The 22,550-nt window shown below is 31.6% G+C and overlaps 1 protein-coding gene across 2 annotated transcripts; it reads left to right on the forward strand.

Annotated features, from left to right (window-relative positions):
• Positions 1-272: 272 nt before the first annotated feature.
• LOC143083783 (uncharacterized) lies at positions 273-22,316 on the forward strand. Of its 2 annotated transcripts, none has more exons than XM_076260122.1 (11): positions 273-370; positions 2,510-2,656; positions 5,586-7,108; positions 7,632-7,789; positions 8,744-8,906; positions 10,352-10,401; positions 11,105-11,204; positions 12,352-12,404; positions 14,994-15,071; positions 15,646-15,864; positions 20,056-22,316. In XM_076260122.1, exons 2-11 carry the CDS (start codon positions 2,511-2,513, stop codon positions 20,098-20,100), a joined length of 2,535 nt encoding a protein of 844 aa, XP_076116237.1. In that variant the 5' UTR covers positions 273-370; position 2,510; the 3' UTR covers positions 20,101-22,316. The 2 variants fall into 2 exon arrangements, with proteins under 2 accessions (XP_076116237.1, XP_076116238.1); XM_076260123.1 differs by having other exon boundaries at positions 274-370; positions 6,900-7,108.
• Positions 22,317-22,550: the final 234 nt, after the last annotated feature.

Below are 22,550 nucleotides of genomic sequence, written 5' to 3' on the forward strand. Positions count from 1 at the left end.
TATCGTGAAAAACCCCAAAATTCACCAAGAAAAGCCATGGGACCATATATATTTGAGTGCGGTAAAATCGCAAATAGATATCGAGCTTCAATTAGACAACAGCAGTTTTTCCATAATTAGTTTATTAAAAGCGCCTTTTAAGGAGATAATTGCTAAAAATAGCATTGCCGGCAATGGGGCCACCATTTAGTACTTTATATCCTTAACTGCGTACGGGTTTAGTAAACCGGAAGTAATTGTCAGGTTAATAGTCGAAGTCATCCAGACGTTTTCGTCCCATTATTTGAATCGATCATCTTCAAGTTCATTCATGACCAAAATGACAAAAAAATATTGTGAGCAGATAAATTTACTCCTTTGACTGATTTGGGTAATACAGGCATTCTTTCAAAGCATGTCCACTACTTGAACAGTAATTAATCTGTTCTCTTTTCCCAAGCAATTAAATTGTTTTTTTTAGAAAGTTTGCTATATAGCAATAAACTTTCTTAAGGCATCGGACTCTAACTGTCTAACCGGAAAAGAGACAGGCTATCTTACTTCAGGAAGTGTGTCCTACTTCTAGATAATTTAGTACTGGTGTTTGAAAACAAAAATAGTAAGATGCTTTTGAAATTTTGAGCTCTTCTATTTTAATAGCATACAGCTTGAATTAAAAATTATGTACTGAATTTTCATCGATAAATCAAATAATTCAACTTCATTTGAAAATGACGAACAAACACTACTTCGCGGATCTGCGCTACGCGGAAAGTAAAATCTATTCTACACACACGAGACAGCAGTTTCTACGTTATGATTTTATCGGTATTCTCCAGACGTGTCGGATCCATATATGTGTGCCTCCAACATTTTGTCCAAACAGGAGTACTATAATCCTGGTTTCAAAGGTTTCCTTCCTTCCTCCAGTTGAAGACAAAAATAGAACCGTGTTTAAAATTTTCATTAATGAACATTTTTCGTTGCTTACTACGATTTTTACAAATGTTTATGCAATAGGTAAAAGCCCGAGAGTATCGGAGTATCATGATATCTCATCTCATCTCGGCCCACAACAAACTTGGACTATAATAAACTCGGCCTTTTACATATTCGGCATTAGAAATCAGACTATAACAAAATTCGTAATTATACTAATTGCTATTAAGACTCCTAAACAAAGTTTTTGCTCAGTTCTTAATATGAGGCAGGCATAACCTATGAATGGGAACAAAGTCTGTATGAATGATTCTTTTTGTAACTATTATATTTGTTAAAAAAAAGAAACGGAAATACTGTAACGTTTTCGATTTTGATTCTGTTGTTAGGGATTTTACTTGTGACGTTATTTAATTTATGACGTCATGTTCAATGTAAACAAAAGAAACGCTATCATCAGGTAGCATTTTTTCATATCAAGGAATTATTAAAAATGAAATTGGTATTGCGTTCCTTCCTATTTGATACTATACTGAAAAATATATATTTTACTCAAAGTTTCATACAAACGAGACCAGTAAAAGGAAGTACATTGTAGATTTCTGCGCAGATGCGGGATTTCAAAACATGACATAAAAAAAATTGAATGATTTTGAGTTCATTAGTACAATGAAAAATTTTGGAAATTTTCCTGAATTTATTTTTTTTATTGAATTTTCTACTGTTATTGGGGACTACGCCCCCATATTATTTTTCTTCTTGGGGTCTATTTAGTCATTTAGGTGTATTGTGAGGGGCCAACAGAAGGGAGGAATTTACTATAGAACCCTATGGGATTTTTTAAAAAATTTTCAATAACAATAATTTTATAACTTAAAAACAGTAAGTGACAGACACACATGGTTTTCAGAAATGATCACAGGACCATAAAACAAATCAAATTAATTAAATTAAGGTTGAGTCCATGGTGTCACCCCACCCAACCCCTCATGTTTGAGAACTTAAACAGTCAGATCCCCAGCCTAAACCATATCCATTGTATATTCTTATTATATTACAATAAAACAAATCAAATGAAATGAAATGAATTTACATCATTATTTCAAGTAATTAAACACATTGCTTAAGATCTACTTTTTGGCTCAGATTTTATTATTTGATTGTCACAATAAAAATAAACACCTTTTGTTGTTTTTACTAATACCAGTAACGGTGTTATACGTGACGTCATAGAAAATACTTTAATAATAAGATTAATCTGTCATTGTCTGTAAAAGATATAATAATGATAGGACATTCAGTATAATAAATTAAATAACACATACATGTAGCTGAGAGGGTGATAGAGCAGATTGGTTGACAATGTTTTCTCGGGGAAACTATATGCTCTACCACCTTCTCAGCTATGTGTTATTTGTATAATGTAATCACATTCAAAACATCAGTTCCAATAAAGTTTTTGATATTGTACATGTTGTATAGTGTGAAAAAATATTACTGCTTATTTTTGTTATTCAAATACATGTACTTGCAAAGAGTAAAATTAATAAATTTATATGTCGCAAATAGTAACGTTTACATGTATTTACAGAATGGAAGACCAAGAAAAACAAGATGTAGTACAGAGGTTCCAAGCAAAGAAATTTAACAGGACCTTTACTGTCACAAAACCAGAATGTAATAGGGCTGCTGAAACACAACATAACAATGGTGCTATCATAATACCAGACACTCCAAGGTATGTCAGAACAACATTGTATTATATTCTACATTCAAGGAGTGGTTGGTAACCAATAGTATTCTTGTCCATTGATTGGTTCATCCATAAATTTGGTTGAATATTACTCTAGGGAGTTGGTGGTGTGAGGGGGAATTCCCAAGGGGGTATTATTTGTGCAATAACATGCACAACTTCTTATCACTTTGTGAGAATTTTAACCTGGCCATGATTTTCCAAGAGTTTCTGATACATGTGATACATGTATGTAGTTTAACTAACATCATGAACATTGTGGATTTAATTTTTTTTCTCTTCTCTAAATGTCTAATGATGGTAATGATGGTACCTTATCTTTTTCCCTGTTTGTCATGTTGGCAGCTCAGGAATTAGATCTATAATATAGTTAATGCTAACCTACAACATATAATAGGAGAAAATGACATACCACTCACCCTGACATTTCATTACACTCCTACCTCTGCCAATCAACAAATAGTTATCAATTATCAACTTCGTCCTTGGTCAATATAATCTGAACAGGTCCATATTTTGGCATATATATATATATTAACTGAGTGAAAGTCCATCATTGATATATTACATATGAAAATAACGTATTAGGAAAATGTCATTGAATGTTTCTTTTAAATATGTGTATTTTTAAATTGTATTTTGCCAGAATTTGAACATGTTATGGAAGATATCAATATTTTTGAACAACTTCATAGCTTTCTTGTATACTTTGTAGCGTCTGCAATTAACATAAAATTCCTTGTAAACTTTTCTTTTTGTCTACTGTGGCGCTTCCTCTTTGGTTGTTATGTGTGAAGTCATGACGTCATTAATCTAAATTTAGAAAGATTTTTTATATTGACGGTAAATATACATATAAAGAGAAACATAACGTCAATATAAATATACATGAAAACAGAAACAAGGCTTCAGATACTTAATTTTTTTTTTTCACAACAAAATGATTGTACATGTAAATGATTCATTCTTACATCATGTAAATTCAATTAAACCAGGGCTTTCCATTGAAGCCGGTAGCCGGCGGAAATCCGCCGCTTATGGTGGCTTCAAGTGCCGGCTACTTCACTGACAAAAATATAAATTCAAAAAGAAAAAAAAATATCTTTTTCAAATATTTACAGGCAGCCAAGAGACGTATATTGTCGCAAAGTCGTGGTCATGATAAACAAGGATGAAAAGTCAGTGTTTACCTTGAGCTAAATATAGTTCACATGAATTCAGGTCACTGATTGGTTGTCTATTTAAAGTCAGAATGCATCGTTTCTTTTCAAAGATAACAAAAGAGAAGTTCCGGTGGTCATTGAACGATAGCAATAGAGACGTTCTGATGGTCATTAACTCGTTGGCTTTTTTTGGCTTTTAAAACGGGAAGACAATCAGATAGGATGACAAACTTATGTTATGGAATAATATTAGTCAAATTAAAGAAAGTGTAGTAGATCATATTGTTCAGAATCTGGAAAACAGTATCTTTTGAAGTTTTATGCAAAATAAATCGATCAAGATTTCTAACAAACCGGATGATTATTGTCCAGCCTTAGACTTTAGTCGAAAAAGCGAGACTAAGCCATCCTACATTCCGTCGTCGTCGGTGTCGTCGGCGGCGGCGTCCACAAATATTCACTCTGTGGTTAAAGTTTTTGAAATTTTATTAACTTTCTTAAACCATACTGGATTTCTACCAAACTTGGACAGAAGCTTGTTTATGATCATAAGATAGTATCCAGAAGTAAATTTTGTGAAAATAAAATTCTATTTTTTCCGTATTTTACTTATAAATGCACTTAGTTTTTCTGCGGGGAAACATTAAATCACTCTGTGGTTGTAGTTTTTTAAATTTTAATAACTTTCTTAAACTATCCTTGTTTTGTACAAAACTTGGACAGAAGCTTGTTTATGATCATAAGATAGTATCCAGAAGTAAATTTCGTAAAATGACAAATCCATTTTTTCCATATTTTACTTTAAATGGACTTTTTTTCTGCCAGGAAACAACGCATTTACTCTGTGGTTAAATTTTTTAAAATTTTGATAACTTTCTTATACTATTTTTTATTTGTACCAAACTAAGACAGAAGCTTGTTTATGATCAAAAGCTAGTATCTAGAATAAAATTTTGTTAATATTTTGTACCTGTGTATCTGTATTTTACTTATCAATGGACTTAGTTTTTCTTTCAGTTAACATTACATCCAGTCTGCAGTTAAAAGTTTTTAAAACATTTATTAGATTCATAAACCATCCAGGATTTTTTACCAAACTTGGACAGAAGCTTCCTACAATCCAAACATGGTATCAAGCGAAACATTTTTATCGATTTTTTTCCTCATTTTTGTTGATCCTGCAATTTACAGCAAAAGTTGGCGAGACACTGGGTTCCGTGGAACCCTTACAAATTTGTTAAATAAAACTCCTTTAAAAGTAAATGAATTTTAAGCATAAGGTAATGAAAATAAAAAACTAACATAAAAAAAAATTCTTTTGAGTTTTTTTTTTCTTTCTTTAATTTCATACATAAAAAAATGGTCATTTGAAAGATTAAATTAGGTGCCAGGAGATTGCGAGAATGCAAGATTTTGCTCTATTTATGCCAGAGCTTCCAGACCCCCTGCCGTAAGGCACCATGCTTACAGCTTGGTGGGCATCTGGCTTTGCTGAATGCATGTTATAGCCACCTATAATTTTAATTGAGCCTCTACTTCAATTTCAATGGAAGGCCCTGTTCACGGTTAAACATGTTTAAATGTCAATAACCATTGGTTGGGTTCATAGGTTATGATACTGGTTGACACAATGGTTGATATAAAGGGTCTTCATGGATGCTAGTAAATTTAAGAGAAATTTTTATACTTGTTTTGTGATCCCCATTATGCATTATTTTGAAATATATTATGATTTATATTTCCATTTATAGTCCAGTATTTTCAAGATTCTCTGGTAAAAGAGACAGACTTTTTGAGCACGGAAAATCTCAACCTGAATGTGTTACAAAGAAAGCTAGGAAATCTCTAGAACCAACAGAAAATATAGGTCGATATTTTCAATCAGATCGTACTAATGAAACAAAGCATGAAGGAAGTGCTATAGCAGCTTCAAGAAAAAAAATGGACTCCTGCATTTTAAGTCAATATGAAAATGAAGGAACAAAGAAGAAACACACAATGGAAACTGATAAATATTTTCAGGATTTGTGGACTGATTACATTGAGAGCAATATTGATAATCCTACTGGCTCTGTAACTAGTATGTCACCAACTCAGAAGAGGAAAAAGCAGAAAGATATAAATTCTGATTTTGAGGTTCTTGTGAAAGAAAGTGAAGATCATCTGTCTGCACTGTTGAAAAAAAGAAATGAAACTGTAATTCAAAAGAGAAATGAGAGTTTCTGCGAACCTAGAAAGAAAAGGCTTGCTCTGGATGCTGACAGTGCTGCTCATTTACACAAAGATCAAAACAATTCTCTTGAATTTACCCCAGATAGACAAAAAAATGGTTCAATGTTTACAAAAAACGGGGAGAATTCCGATCGTATTAATCACAAATTTTCTAGACTTAAAATGGACAGACAGGAGAAAGAACGAATTGACAGATTACTTGATAGTTCTGATAGTTTGTCACCAGAACTGCCTTCATCATATAACAAACAAAAAATACCTCAGCGGAAATTCCAGTTAAGTCATTGTGGCTGGCCATCAGACTCGGATTCAGACACCAATTTAGATAATTCAGACACAGTTCCTTTACGTGAACTTATTAGTCGAAATTTGTCTGATAAGAAAAAGAATTGCAAGGATACAGTTATGACAGTAGAAAAAATTAATAACAAAAATTGTTGTGAAAGAATTCTCATGTATGAAAAAAAAGAGCTTGATTCAAAAGGCCTTAAACATTTTGTTCCAAAAAGAGATTTAAAGGAGAAATATTTCTGCTCACCTAGACTTGAAAGTAAAAATGGTGTGAAAAGAAGCACACAAACTTCTGATTCACAAAACTCAAAAGTCTCAGGTACAGGAAATGATAAAATGCACCGGCAAACATCAAGAATTGGCCAAATTGTACAAACTTCTACCTCAAATGAACAGAATATGTCAGCTATATCTATATCAAGTGCTGAAAGCCACGAAACTCCTCCACGAGATATTGACAATGTCATTTTCCATACAGAAGATCATTTTTCTCCATTAGCACAATCAAATTTCACAAATGGTTTCCATCCAACTTTTTCCAGTCCAAGATTGCCTGTGCCAATTTCCATACGTAGAGGGAGACATGCAGACAGAAGATTTCGCCCAGAAAGGATAATGGATGACTTTGATCCATCACCTGCAGAACTAATGTCTGACCAAGTCCAACCGTCTGCTAGTAATTCCCCTCCATCAAGAGATCATAGATTATTATCTCCAATGAATAGATCAAGATGGGCCAGAAGTCACAAAGGTTTGTAAGCAATCAAAACTTTTGCAATGTTTTAGACAATGTATTTAATTGTCCCAGAATGCATAAAATTTTGGGGTTTGCTTTTTTTTCACAATGTTTCATCTTCAAGTAAAAATTTAAGACCTTTGAAGAATGACAAAAACACAAACAAAGTACAATGTTGTATATCATGTATATATTACAGTAAATAGAATTTTATGCATATACATATACCTGTAAGTGAATGGTTAAGGTTTTAAATAAGGTATATTTTTTGTACCGGTACATATCTTGCAAAATTTGATGATAGAACAGTCCATAAATTAAAAAAGAACATTAATCTTAACATGGAAAGGATAAGACAATTTAATATAGTACACAGCAGTTGACACCAAACAACAGTGTAAGCTTCTCTTTATTTGTAGTGTAAATGTTCTCTCTGATTGAAATATTATATATCATAATTATAACTCACTTTAAAGACAACTTTCAAGTTGTTTGAGTTTATTTGTATTATGCATCTATCCATCTATTAATCTTAAAGGGAGATTGTCCAGAACAAGGAATTTAAGTCGGGATAGTGTATCAAGCCATGGTTCTGATTTCATGTTGGCATCACGTCTGTTGACACCAAGGACAAATGATGCAGTGCAGCGAGTCCAACAGCACCAAAATGACGAAGATTTTGCAAGACGTTTGCAGGTACTTTAAATGACTGTCAGGCTGATAGTGATAGACAATGAACACATTAAAAATACAAGTTAAGAACTAGCACTGCACACACCATTAATACAACTTTAGATCAAGCACTGAATGTACATAAAATACAATTTAAGACCAAGCACTGACATGACTTGATCAACAATAAACAGAATTTGAAAAGTTTAGACCATGTATAAATGAACATGTACAAACAATATAAATACAAATTAAGATTGTGCACAAAGCATACAGTAAATACAAGTTAAGACTATGCATATAGCATACATAAATACAAGTTAAGGTTATGCATACATAAATACAAGTTAAAGTTAAGGTTATGCATACATAAATACAAGTTAAAGACTATGCACATAGCATACATAAATACAAGTTAAGACTATGTACCTAGCATACAATAAATACAAGTTAAAATTATTTCTGAAAAAATGATACACAAAGGAACACAGGTTCATGCAAATAATACATATTCCAACTAATATTATATCCATGCATGCTCATATTGATTGCAATCTGACATAACTTGATAAATCATGTCATCTTCAACTCTGATAACATTTCAAACTGTTACTACAAAGGTATATTTCTAATAACTCTGCTGAAAATCGTTTTGTGTTCAATGGCCAAATGAATTGGTACACAGACGTTCTATACTGAAAATTGAAACAATTTTAAATAGTCGAGCTGTGAGATCAAGTTTAAAATTGTAATAAACAAATTAAGTATGTCAGTGTCAGTTATTTAGAGTGATGACCCAAGTAGGTTTCAATTTATAGGAAGCACTAAAATACATACAATTTGAAGTTTTATTTAAAAAAAGGCATAGTGAGAATATTTTTTAGCTTTGAAGGGTAGAAGGGCTGGTTTAAAGGTTTTGGACTATTTTGGGCAGACAGAACACAGATTTATTTTACAACATCAATGTATTTATTTCAGGAAGAAATGGACATGGAGTTTGCCATGTCATTACAAAACCTTGAGAGTGGTCCCCAAGCTGTCCCTACCATCACTAGTACTAGCAGTGGTACAACACCTACAACAGATGATGAGTCTGATAACAGAACACATCAAAATAGAACAAGGCTGTATGGACTGGAAGGTATGAACACAGCTTAGTTCTTTCTCATTTTGAAACAAAAGCTAAAAAAATATCATAAGAGAAACAGATTCTATCACTATTATTCATGTATCACGATATTTCTCCAATCTCACCAGTTAGATTTTAACATTTTAAGGGGGCTCGAGGGTATAAATCCCTTTTTTTTAATATAGGATTTTTTTGTATAAATGAACTTCATCATATACTTAATAGAAAAATAAAATAAGAAAATGTGGTCACCGTTCCTTTAAGCTCAAAATCAGCCATCGAAAGAAGCATGCATTTTTATTAAGATACTTCTGTTGAACTAATACACATTGTAATAAGAGAAATAGAGGTTATATCAAAATAAAAAAAGAACTAAATTACAGAAATCGCTTAGATTTTACAGACTTTGTTTAGTCTATATAAGTACAGCTTATTTCAAAAAATTATAAAAAATATAGGTCACCAACAAGTTAAAAAAAAATGCCATTTTTGCACCAAAGGGAGATAATTTAGAGCTTTTTCAATGATATAACATTTTAAAAGTCATCTGTGGCCAAAATGAATTGATTTTTTTGGTTGATTATTGTTCCATATCATGGAGTAACAACTAACTGTGTAATAATTAAAATTGGTAATGAAAAAAAAATGTTCAAAATATGACTGAAATTTTTGTACCCGCTCCTTTTAAGCTTAGCAAGCTGAGCGCTTTAAATACTAAAATATTAACTGGCTTGTTTTAGTGGTGGAATCTGTATCTTACTCATTATCTGGCAAGAATCAAATGATTTAATGCTTTACTCATTTGTTCCCCATTCCAGACATTTAAAATCAATAATTGATTTTGAATATTTCCTATTGAATTATTGTCCCACACACAACTTGTTGCAGGGGGACATAGAAATACTGTTTGTCAGTTCCATCTAGTTTCCACACTTAAATTTCAGTTTGCTTCATGGATATTTTTTGAAACTCATATTCAATGCAAAAAATCAAAACTAAATTAGGCAGTGAGTAATGTACAATTCTAGTGTTATGAAACTTTTTTAACTTTTTTAAATTTCAAAGTTTTAGCCATTCCTGTCTGACACATTCTTCTTGTATTTATTTTATTGTTTGTTTATGTAAATGTCATGATTATATAATCGTTACATGTAATGGTTATTATGCATTTGACTGTCTTATGGGTGTAATTTGTGTGCTTTATAAAGTTTATCAAAATTTCTTATACATTATTTTTTGCCTTGTTTTTATTTTTGCAAAACCTGTGACAGACTACATTTTAAAATCAACCACTGGAAAAAAGAGTTTCACATACCGGTACTAAAAATCAATCCGTAAACATCGAACATTTTTAAATCAACCACTGGAAAAAAGAGTTTCACATACCCGTACTAAAAATCAATCCGTAAACATTGAACATTTTTTATATCTTTGACTTTTTGTTTTTATTGTTACAGATATTGAGACTTTTATTAATCTTCCTGATGAGGTTTCACCAAATATAGAGGTAAGATAGCATAGCTAACACCAAACAGCAAGTTATAAGGGCCCCATGTCACATGACTAGTGTCATGTTTAAAAAAAATTAAAAATATATATAAATTGTATACAATCCTTTTTACTTGAAGAGAGAATTTAAGTTAATTTATATTTTTAATATCATTAATGCTTGATAAAATTACACATAAGCCTTTGACTTAAAAGTAGCAACAGAAGTCCTACAACATTATCAATGATTAGATAAAGAGATGTGAAAAGGTTCTTGCATTTAGACATCAGTCAATAGAAGATTAAAGGACCAGGATATGAATAGCTTCATGTTACTGCAATAACATCAAAACTCAAAATACAGCTATCCCTTATTCATATCAATATTTTTTCCATTTATGTTGTAAAACATTTACTTACTTTTCTCATTGATGGCTGGTTTTGATTCAAGCCTGGCAAAGTTTGAAAAAAGTAATTTATGCTGTCTTGTACAATATAAATCTGAACTATCTGTTGCTGTTTTGTACAATATAAATCTGAACTATCTGTTGCTGTTTTGTACAATATAAACCTGAACTATCTGTTGCTGTAATTTGTTGCTCATTTATTATCATGTTGAAGTTTTGTGTTGAAATTTAAAATTCTAGAGTTGAGAAGGATAATTAACTGGCACTTGAAGAGGAATCTTTATTTTCAAAATTGATTTATTTTTACATATTTAGCAAATGATACGAGCTACCAGAAGTACAACTCCACCTCGAACAAGGACCAGACAGAGAGGAAGCAGACGACAAAGAAACTCTAACAGTCTTGAAGCTCTAAGTATATATGTTTCCCTTTCCATAGGTGGTTAAGTTGCATTGGTTCAGCTTAATGTTGCTAATTATTTATTGTGGATTGAGGAAAACTTGCTTTTTCCTGGGTTATATAATTTCATGGTTTGCCAAAATGTGCATACAAGTCTAAAGAAAATTTGTAATTCGTTAAAACATTGAATTTGTGTTTTATCTGTACCCATGAATTTCACAAAAATTGGAATCCATTTGATGATAATGAATTCACAGTAGTGTAATGAACACCCCTGAATTGAGAGTATTCTGTATGGATCTGACGACAGTTTGATTCATCAACAAAATCGTTTTTTTTTGGGGTTTTTTTTATCTATGAATGGAAATAACACTTTTCTACCATAATAGAGAACTGCAGCGGAAAATACCAATTTTCTCTTGAAAAAAATTCGCAACGTTTTTGTGTTGCACATATAAGATTAGTGTTAATATATAATGCATCCCAACCAAAAAGAAAACAAACAGCCCATGGTCTTCAACACAGCCAAAAAGAAAACCTGTGTTCCAAGGATTGTCTAAAAAAACACTTTGGAGAAAGTCACATAAAGCTTGCTTTACATAAAATTGTTCACTTATCATGCATATAATCTTACCAAACTTATTTTTATGACCCATTTATGGGCATTATGTTTTCTGGTCTGTCCGTCCGGTCATTCGTCCTGCTTCAGGTTAAAGTTTTTGGTTAAGGCAGTTTTTGATGAAGTTGAAGTCCAGTCAACTTGAAACTTAGTACACATGTTCCCTATGACATGATCTTTCTAGTTTTTAATGCCAAATTAGAGATTTTACCCCATTTTCACGGTCCACTGAACATAGAAAATGATAGTGTGGATGAGGCATTCGTGTACTATGGACACATTCTTGTTTATGACTCAATTAGTAAGACACTTAAAAGTTGACAATAAATCACTATTAAGGTTAAGGTAGGATTGAAGTCTTTTGATTTCCACCTTTGCAAAATGTTTTCCTGTATACTTTGATACAAATAAAGATGCAGGTGTCATCATAGTAATCATACAGTCTATAAAATTGCATAATAACTTTTCTTTGTAAATGTTTTCTGTTGTCACACATATAGGTATGGTATATTAATTCTATATTAAATGTTTTTATGTTTGCAGGTAGAATGGAAGCACACTTGATGTCTATTCTTGATGACTACGGTACATCTCCTGTAAGTTTACCTGTATATACCTTCTTATATGAGTGGGAGGTCTTACTTTATGTGTGTATAGTGATGCACATCACTGTGCTTAAACGGCTGTGGGTAACTTAAGTTACCCACAGCCCAAGATGGCGGACTCTAAACTCGTTGATATTTAATTCATACAAAATGTACCTTTTGCGACGTTTTTCATGCAGAATGTAAATATTTATAGGATTATTGAATAAAGAAATGACTAACAAATACCATAAATTTGTTAATATAGAGTTCACTAAAGCGCAAGGTCAACTTTAAAAAATGCATAAGATGTCCGTAACTTTTTGATCGAAACTAAGCAGACTGTCCGTAACTTTATTTTTAGATGTGGGTAACTTTTGATTTAAAATTTTAAGAATTATAATTTCAACAATTAGAAGACAATTAACATCATATTTGTAACCTTCGCGGCCGTTTATACTACTCATTCACCACCAAATGTGATTTTATGAACGCATCATACTTACACCACAGAAGTTTTATGTGGGGTTTGTGGTACTCCATCCTGGTTATGGTTTGAACTTTTATTTACTGATGTGCGTCTTATCGACGTTTTTCGCTTGTCAGACCAAGGCTTTTCCATACTCTTTAATGTTTTGAGTTTAATTATATGTTTGCGGTTTACCTTCAACTCTGTTTCTTTCTATGTGTATTTTGATGAATACTCTTTGACGAGGCTCGGTATTTATACATCCCACCAGTTAGTTATAGTGTTATGATTTTTTGAATATGTTTCCTAGTATGTTTTTTTTCTCTCTTCGTATGTTATCAGGGGTTGTTAGACTATTAAATTACCCTGTTGTCCTACGTAGTTATTTATATTTTTATATACTATGTCGAATTGTTACACTATGTTGACTGCTCTTTTCCTTTTATTGTCACTGACTTTTACCTATTGTGTCTTTAAGTTTTATTCAGTTTAATGAGATTTAATGCAACTTGCATACAAATGAAATATGCAGCTAGCTGTAAAACTAGGTTTATTCATTTATACAAAATGTCCTTTTTTAAAGTTTTCCCATTTACTGTAAATCTTGGCCAGGGTGCCGCAATATCACCGTGCGCAACGTCCCAGTGTGTCCAGATTGACACCCCTTTTATTTTACTGTCAATGCTGATGGGATTTGTTTTTGTGGGGATGAGAGAAAAGTGTTTTGGCTTTTTCAAAATGACGGAAAAAGTTTGCGCACTTAAGTCTCGTATAGTCTATCCACTGCATGCCTGGGCAATTTGGGTTCCTCTCCAAAATCCCGGATTCACGTTACCCTTGTCGTTGCTGGCAGAAAATCAGTAAGTGTATACATGCTACATGTATGTGTAAAAAATACTTGTGTTGTCTACTTGTTCAAAAATAAAAACGAATAATGATGTTTCAACAGTTTATCTGCTATGATCGAAAACAACCCTCCGAACTAGGCGATTCGGGTACCCCGACGTTATACAAAATGAGACCCGAGTTTTGCGGATTTATCGTGATTTTTTTCATATTTTCCCCAATTTTGTCTTCCATCAATACAATGAATTATATCATACTAGACATCTACTTCGTTTTGTGAATATGTATTCGATGCAATCTCTATCATCAGTTTCAACATTACATCCGCGTATGTCGATTCTTTGAAAGTTACGGACATCTCTATTGGTATGATGAAAAAAGTTACGGACAAGTTGTTTTGAAGTTACGGACAGCCTAAGTGTTTTTTTAAATTGTGCTGTGATCGTTTATTTTGTAGAATTTAATCACCTTTCCAGTTTAGGGGTTTCCCTAAACGATTAATACAACTTTTAAATTCAATTGTTTAATTGATGCATTCGTGGTATTGTTATTCTATAGAAGAAAAGTATCTAACCGACGCAAGGCGGCTCCATCTTGGGCTGTGGGTAACTTAAGTTACCCACAGCCGTTTAAGCACAGTGCACATGTCTGTTTATATATATAAAAAAAGAAGGTGTATTATGTTTGCCAACTTTCCAACTGACAAATGATGTAGGAATTATCAACTATTGACACTGCACAGTCTTCAATAATCCTGGTACCTTTGATAACTATTCAACAATGAACATCAACATGATCAACCCAAAACCACACAGCAAGCTTTTATTTATAAAGGCCTTGAAATGACAAAGTATTTAAATGAGAAAATTAACAGCCGGATAAAACAATAAATGAATACCAAATATATGATATACAGCAACAACTGACATCCACTGGATTACATGCTCCTTACATGCATAATGTGGTTTTGTTAAACAAGCATCTGACCCTCCCCTAACTAACATGATCCTAGTTGTCATGTGGTTAATTGAGGACCACTTTTTAAAATGAATTGAAATCAACAAAGTTTGTAGGTTGAACATATTTTCAGCTGTAACAGCAATGCAAACACCAATCTGAGTTGTAATCCTGATCTGTCTGTTGAAAATGTATTAGAATTTTTGCTTTTTATTTTTTTTAGAGCAGAATTGTAGATTTAGCAGAAATGTATTTTTGATGATGTCAATTGATAGCTATATATGTCATAGAATATAAGTAAGTTTGTGCATTTCGTTTATACTTTTCAGGTCAGGGGTCAGAACAGACGAGGACGCCGTTTCTTCCCAGCATTCAATGTTTCTGCATCTGAAGGACAGGACTACGAGGTTACAATTATCATTTGTTTTGTTTGTTCCACATTTAAAAAGTATAAAGTAAAAAAAGATATTTGGTTGACTTCTCATCCCCTCTATTAAAGTTATGAGAAAAATATTGTCTTCTTGTACAGTAATTTTAAAAACACATCCCCTATTTAAAATGATTTAAAAGTTATGAGAGATTGAAGTGGGGTATCCCTGTACAATGGACACATTCTTGTTTCTGTAATAACATAGGTGTACTATGCATGATTGGCAAACTATGAACTTCTATATCTTTCTATAGTTAAGTATACATAAAGACAATGATAATTTCAATAGAACTTGTATACATTTTAAAAAAAAACTAATTAAATATATTGTCCCTTCGAAATATGTAATGTTATCACAGTTCTTTGATTTTTTAGTCCACAATATCAAATGTATGTTATTTTTCTCTAATAACATTATAGAGTTATATCCTTGACTGGTCATCAATGCTGGTTTATTCTAGGCTGTTATGATTATTTGTACCTATGTAGTCAAAATTCCAATGATTGAGATTTTTATTCTTTTTAAAAGGTAATTGTTTATGTTTATGCAGGAGTTGCTGAATCTGGCGGAAATGTTGGGTGATGTAAAACAACGAGGTTTGACTAAACAGCAAGTAACCAAACTACCTGAGAGGAAGTACCAGGTGTGTCCTGGAGAGGAAGTAAAGGAATGTCTTGTCTGTATGTGTGAATTTGAGGACAAGGATCAGCTTAGAATCCTGCCTTGCTTTCATGAATTCCATACTCCATGTATAGATAAATGGATTGGTGTAAGTTTATTTCCATACTCCATGCATAGATAAATAAATTGGTGTAAGTTTATTTCCATACTCCATGCATAGATAAATGGATTGGTGTAAGTTTATAGATAAATGGATTGGTGTAAGTTTATAGATAAATGGATTGGTGTAAGTTTATAGATAAATGGATTGGTGTAAGTTTATAGATAAATGGATTGGTGTAAGTTTATAGATAAATGGATTGGTGTAAGTTTATAGATAAATGGATTGGTGTAAGTTTATAGATAAATGGATTGGTGTAAGTTTATTTCATTGGCTCAAAACCAGCTGTAAATGTCACTTGATATATTTTATGTGTCATTAAATTTTACAAAAATCTTTTTGTCATACAAACGAATACCAAACTGGATATAAATCTCAGTACTAGTCTCCACCACTGAAAAAATAAGGATGAAGAAGACATGAAAACCTAGACCAAAATCAGACATGGCCTTGACCTCATATCATAGCTTAGTGATCAATGTTAAGTTTTCGTTGTCAAGTCTGTATCTCAGATGCTACATTGTATACTGTACCAATAGGTAAACTATATTTGGGGTATGGAATGATTGTAAGGTGTACTTGTCCGACCCAAAGGTCTTTTCTGACATATTTAATGGTCATTGAAAATGTTTAGTTTTTATGGTTGTGTCTATTTCTAAGACACTACAGACAGACATGTACACCTTACAATCATTCCATACACCAAATATAATGGACTATTACTTATAGCACCAAGGTGAAGTTTTCCTTGTGAAGTCTGTATCTCAAATGTTATGATGAACAAAACAGGTCCACTATATCATGTCAGGATTGCCTTCTGAAAATTATTTAAATAATGAAGAAAGATGTCATTTAATTTGAATTTCTTTATAATATTAAAAATGTTCTGAGATTGTGATCAGTCAGGAGTGAATTTAAACTGCAGTTAAAATTGATAAACAATCTTAGCAAATATTTCCTGGAGGCATTAATATAGCTATTAGGAGGGCCTTCAGGATTATCATACTATACTGCATACCTGTCAACTGACCCGTATTCTGCGGGTGTGACCCAAGATTTTCACAATTCTGAGGGATCACCCGGAACACCCGCCGGGTCATTGAAATAACCCGGGAATTCCGAAAATGACCCGATTTCACCCGTATTTCTTAGCAATGAGATTGATTTCATAAGTAATATTCTTTTGAAATACCGGCAAATTCGTAATTCTTCCATGAAGAGGAAGTTCATCTAGCTATGTAAACTGTCAAATTAAGTGACCCATTATGTGCATGGCATCACTTGACAGCTTTGGTGTCAAACACACTGTTGATTAACACCAATTACCTTAGCTTTAGGTCGTAAATAAATTGCATCATTGGTTTACAAATTGAACTAGAGTTACTTCCCCTTATTTGTCACCATTCAAAATTATTCCTTATATTTACGTTTTATGGGTGAAAAAGATTAAATCATAAAAATATAAAATTCAAATACATATTGAAAAATAACTTTTCATTATTTTTATACCTTTATACAATTTTTTTTAAAAAGTTGAAAATTATTTTTTACATTTATACTTCCTTTAACTGTATTACTATATTTTATCATAGTCTAATTTCCTTGTTAAATGAATAATATTTAGGTATAAGGTTACATAGTCAATAGTCTCAAACATTTAAGAATTACATTAAATTCTAGTGTTTGATGATTGTAGTATTTTTCTCAAAAAGTAAAGCACATAAGACTGAGTTACACAAATTTATAAAAATCTTTAAAAGTGCAATGAAATAATATTTAATAAGATTTAAAATGACTTAACAAAGTGAATATGCATTGATGTTTTGGTATCTTTGATATACCTTATAAGAAAATGTACCATAAATACTGAAATTCAGCTCGAAAAAGTTTGTACGCGTTATGACCTGAGATTTGATTCTTCAATGCAGGTCATGACCTGCATTTTCATCGTCACAGGTTGACAGGTATGTACTGGAGTGGGAGTTTTATTACAGAAAAGGGATAAGAAAACAAAGACATATTTGCAAAATGTCTTTAAAAATGGCTATCTCAATGATATGACTTTTGTCAGAAATCCAAATCTGTCGTTTACGAGAAATAGCTTTCAGTTTTGGACTTGTCTGGCAAATATGACCATTTCCTGAAACCCTTGTTCATCTGATCTTAAACCACATTTTTATGGATCATTGGTAATCATAAGTGTATGTTATACTTGTAATTAAAACTTAAGTTTACAGTTTTTATACGACCGCAAAAATTTTAATTTTTCGTCGTATATTGCTATCACGTTGGCGTCGTCGTTGTTGTCCTGCGTCGTCTTGCGTCGTCGTCGTCGTCCGAATACTTTTAGTTTTCGCACTCTAACTTTAGTAAAAGTGAATAGAAATCTATTTAACAAGGTTTATAACCACAAAAGGAAGGTTGGGAATTAGGGGCCAAAAAGGGCCCAAATAAGCATTTTCTTGGTTTTCGCACTATAACTTTAGTTTAAGTAAATAGAAATCTATGAAATTTTGACACAAGGTTTATGACCGCAAAAGGAAGGTTGGGATTGATTTTGGGAGTTTTAGTTCACAGTTTAGGAATTAGGGGCCAAAAAAGGGCTCAAATAAGCATTATTCTTGGTTTTCGCACAATAACTTTAGTTTAAGTAAATAGAAATCAATGAAATTTAAACACAAGGTTTATGACCATAAAAGGAAGGTTGGGTTTGATTTTGGGAGTTTTGGTCCCAACAGGTTTTTACGAATAAAAAATTGGGTTCAAAATTGAACTTTGTTTGATTTCATAAAAAATTGAATAATTGGGGTTCTTTGATATGCCGGATCTAACTGTGTATGTAGATTTTTAATTTTTGGTCCTGTTTTCCAATTGGTCTACATTAAGGTCCAAAGGGTCCAAAATTAAACTTAGTTTGATTTTAACAAAAATTGAATCCTTGGGGTTCTTTGATATGCTGAATCTAAAAATGTACTTAGATTTTTGATTTTTGGCCCAGTTTTCAAGTTGGTCCAAATCGGGGTCCAAAATTAAACTTTGTTTGATTTGATCAAAAATTGAGTAATTGGGGTTCTTTGATATGCCAAATCTAACTGTGTATGTAGATACTTAATTTTTAGTCCCGTTTTCAAATTGGTCTACATTAAATACCAAAGGGTCCAAAATTAAACTAAGTTTGATTTTAATAAAAATTGAATGCTTTGTCTTTTTTGATATGCTGAATTTAATCATGTACTTAGATTTTTGATTATGGGCCCAGTTTTCAAGTTGTTCAAATCAGGATCCAAAATTATTATATTAAGTATTGTGCAATAGCAAGAAATTTTCAATTGCACAGTATTCAGCAATAGCAAGAAATCTTCAATTGCACAGTATTGTGCAATAACAAGAAATTTTAAATTGCACAGTATTGCGCAATAGCAAGAAATATCTAATTGCACAATATTGTGCAACAGCAAGAAATTTTCATTTGATTGGAGTTATCTTTCTTTGTCCAGAATAATAGTTGAATCAACTTAAATCATTGTTTTATACAATACACAATGTATATTCACTTTTACTACCAACTGATAAATTAAAACAATCTTTACCATTCAGTGATAACTTTGTTACATTTTAATATTTTATGATGTATTTAAATGAGTAGTTATTGTTGCAAACTCCATTAGAAATTTGAATTGAGATCAGTTTTGAAAAAAGGGAAACGGGGATGTGAAAAAAAAATGGTGGGGGAGGGGGGGGGGGTTAAATTTTTCTCATTTCAGATTTCATAAATAAAAAGAAAATTTCTTCAAACATTTTTTTGAGAGGATTAATATTCAACAGCATAGTTATTGCTCAAAGACAAAAAAATTATTTTAAGTTCATTAGACCACATTCATTCTGTGTCCAAAACCTATGCTGTGTCAACTATTTAATCACAATCCAAATTTAGAGCTGAATCCAGCTTGAATGTTGTGTCCATACTTGCCCCAACCCTTCAGGGTTCAACCTCTGCGGTCGTATAAAGCTGCGCCCTGCGGAGCATCTGGTTCAAAAATAATCCAATCATAATAAAAGCATGGTGAACATTTTAGCATGGCTCTCTTGTTTTTATTTGTGGAAAAAAATATAGATATATACATCTGTTGTGAACAATAGATTTATTAAAAACATTTAAATTTTGCTTTTTTTTTTTAGGTAAATGCTACATGTCCAGTTTGCAGAGTAGTGGTGAATGTTTAAATGTGTTCTGATAAAGACAATGTGCAATTATATGGAATACTAATTACCTGTATAGAAACATATAAAGTGCATATAGACAGACACCATATCAATGTATTACATATTCATTAGTATTATTTTTATAGTAGAATAATCACACATCCATGTTAAAATCTCCTATTGGTGTTAAAACTCAAAACAATAGAAAAGCATCCTTCAAGGGGTAGACCATTTGTATAACAAGTACTGCAAATGTACTTATTTTCCAGAAATTTTAACGGTAGATTTATTTAAAAAAAAAAAAGAATATATGTGAATTGAATCCAGATATTGATGAATGTAACAACCATTTAATCGATATTACTGGAGTTAACAAGTATTCATGGGTGTTTACCATGTTGTCCTTAGATAACCTCAATTGACTTTGTGAAACTGTTCGAACAACGCCAGTTAACATTATAGAAATTAAATTTGGAATAAAAAAACAAAAGGTGAAAAATAATAGCCTGACTACTATTGAAGTATATAAAGACTTATTAAACATCTATCAAAACAGAAGGTTGATGTAAAGATTGAATAATCTTTGTCTATTTTATTTAAAGATTGTTAAACAAATGAAGATCCAATTAATGAAAATTTTAAGAATTACAAAGCAGCTATTTAGGTTCAGGTATCTTTGGAAATACGGTGAAATGAAATACACACGAATTCATCAACAATACCAAGATTGTGAAAAAAAGTACTCCCGAAAAAAGTACATAAACAGTAGTTATTATTTTTAGAAATACATATTGTAAAATGTGGTACACATAAAACAGACTGTATTTAGAAACAAGCAACTAGTGCTTATATTACCACTTTTCTACTGGAGAAGACATCTTCATGATCTTATTAAGTTGTTTGTTTTGAATGATTGAAATGCTGAGTATTTTAATTCTAATTTAGTTATTCATGTTTTTGTTCTTTAATAGTAAAAACAATTTACTGAGGTGTATTTTTTGTTTGTTTTGGTAATGAACATATGTTGATATCTTTTCTTTTTTTGTTTTGATAAACTCATTTTATTATAGAATTAGCTAGAAAAAAACAATGAGGATTAAGAATTCCAAAAAGTACAATAATTTTCACCATTGGTAAAATAGATTTCTGATTACTTTTAAAGTGCACATGATATATACTTCAAATTGGAAATTATCATAGTGGTTATTGAAATATATTTGACTTTTCTGTATGACCCACTTGTCCCACTTTTGATTCAAAGTTTATATTATTATATTCTTGACTTATCAGGTTAATAAGTGAAGCTACTTATTTATGGTATAATTATTGTTTTGCAAGACAACTTTTATGTTGATGCTTTCATTTTATTAAGATTTATATCCAATAATTGTTGCATATTTTACTGAATGAAATTAGTATTTTCCTTCACTACTTATATATGATTAAAAATTCCTTTAGTTTTATATTTTGATTAAAAAATTTTTTAGCCTCTTTTGACAAGAATATCACCTTAAGATTCATAGGGCAGTGGGTTTAAAGTATATTATCTTACCTCCTATACATTTCTAGGAATATGATTGGTGAAAAGTGTCCTCGTGGAAACCGTGTATATTTAATATTAGGTTAGTTGGGAGGCGGGGCTTATTTCATACACGGTTAGTAGTGGTATTATGTCCCTTTAGAAAAACAAAACAGTACTGAGAAAAAATCTTAAGGGTTTCAACAGACGAAGAAAGTGATGATAAAGTGAAATAAATTCATAAAACACATTTAAATCTAACAAGTTGTCATTGTTGGCATCTGTTTTTGTAGGATCAAAGGAAGTAGTTTCTTAATCATGTTAATGCTAACTGTATTGAAGACTTGCTCATTTTGACAGGTCACTAGTCTAAATTTTACACCTTAAGATAGTCTGTAAGATAAATTTGTTACATAGTGTGCTAGTGACCTAATCCGGTATATATGGGTTCAGTAAATTCCATATGGGGATTCAAACTTCACTCTCACTCCATATGGAATTTACTGACCCCATATATACCGTATTAGGTCACTAGCACACTATGTTACTAATAGTATTTTTAATATAAAACATAATGATATTTTGATATTGCTGTATGATAGTTTATTGTGTTAAATTTAGATTTTTCAAAGATGGTGTTATTTATCAAATTCCATGTCACATGTATTTTCATGAATCATTATTATGTTGCAATATTAAATGCATGTTAAAGCATTTATTGAAATGTTTTGTCTCTCATTTCTAAAGCTTAATAAATTATAACATGATGAGTAAACATCTGCTGCAAGAGAATGTTCTGTGCTGGTGATATGTTCTGTGATTTGGTGCTTGTTTATTTGCATTATATCAAGTTTATAAAAACAACAGTTATGTTGCATAATGTTTTACTTTTACATCATATCTACCTCATTGAGATATATACAATGATTTTTGTCTACCCTTTAGAAGATTA

The sequence above is a fragment of the Mytilus galloprovincialis genome, chromosome 7 (assembly GCF_965363235.1).
Source record: "Mytilus galloprovincialis chromosome 7, xbMytGall1.hap1.1, whole genome shotgun sequence".
Taxonomy (NCBI): domain Eukaryota; kingdom Metazoa; phylum Mollusca; class Bivalvia; order Mytilida; family Mytilidae; genus Mytilus; species Mytilus galloprovincialis.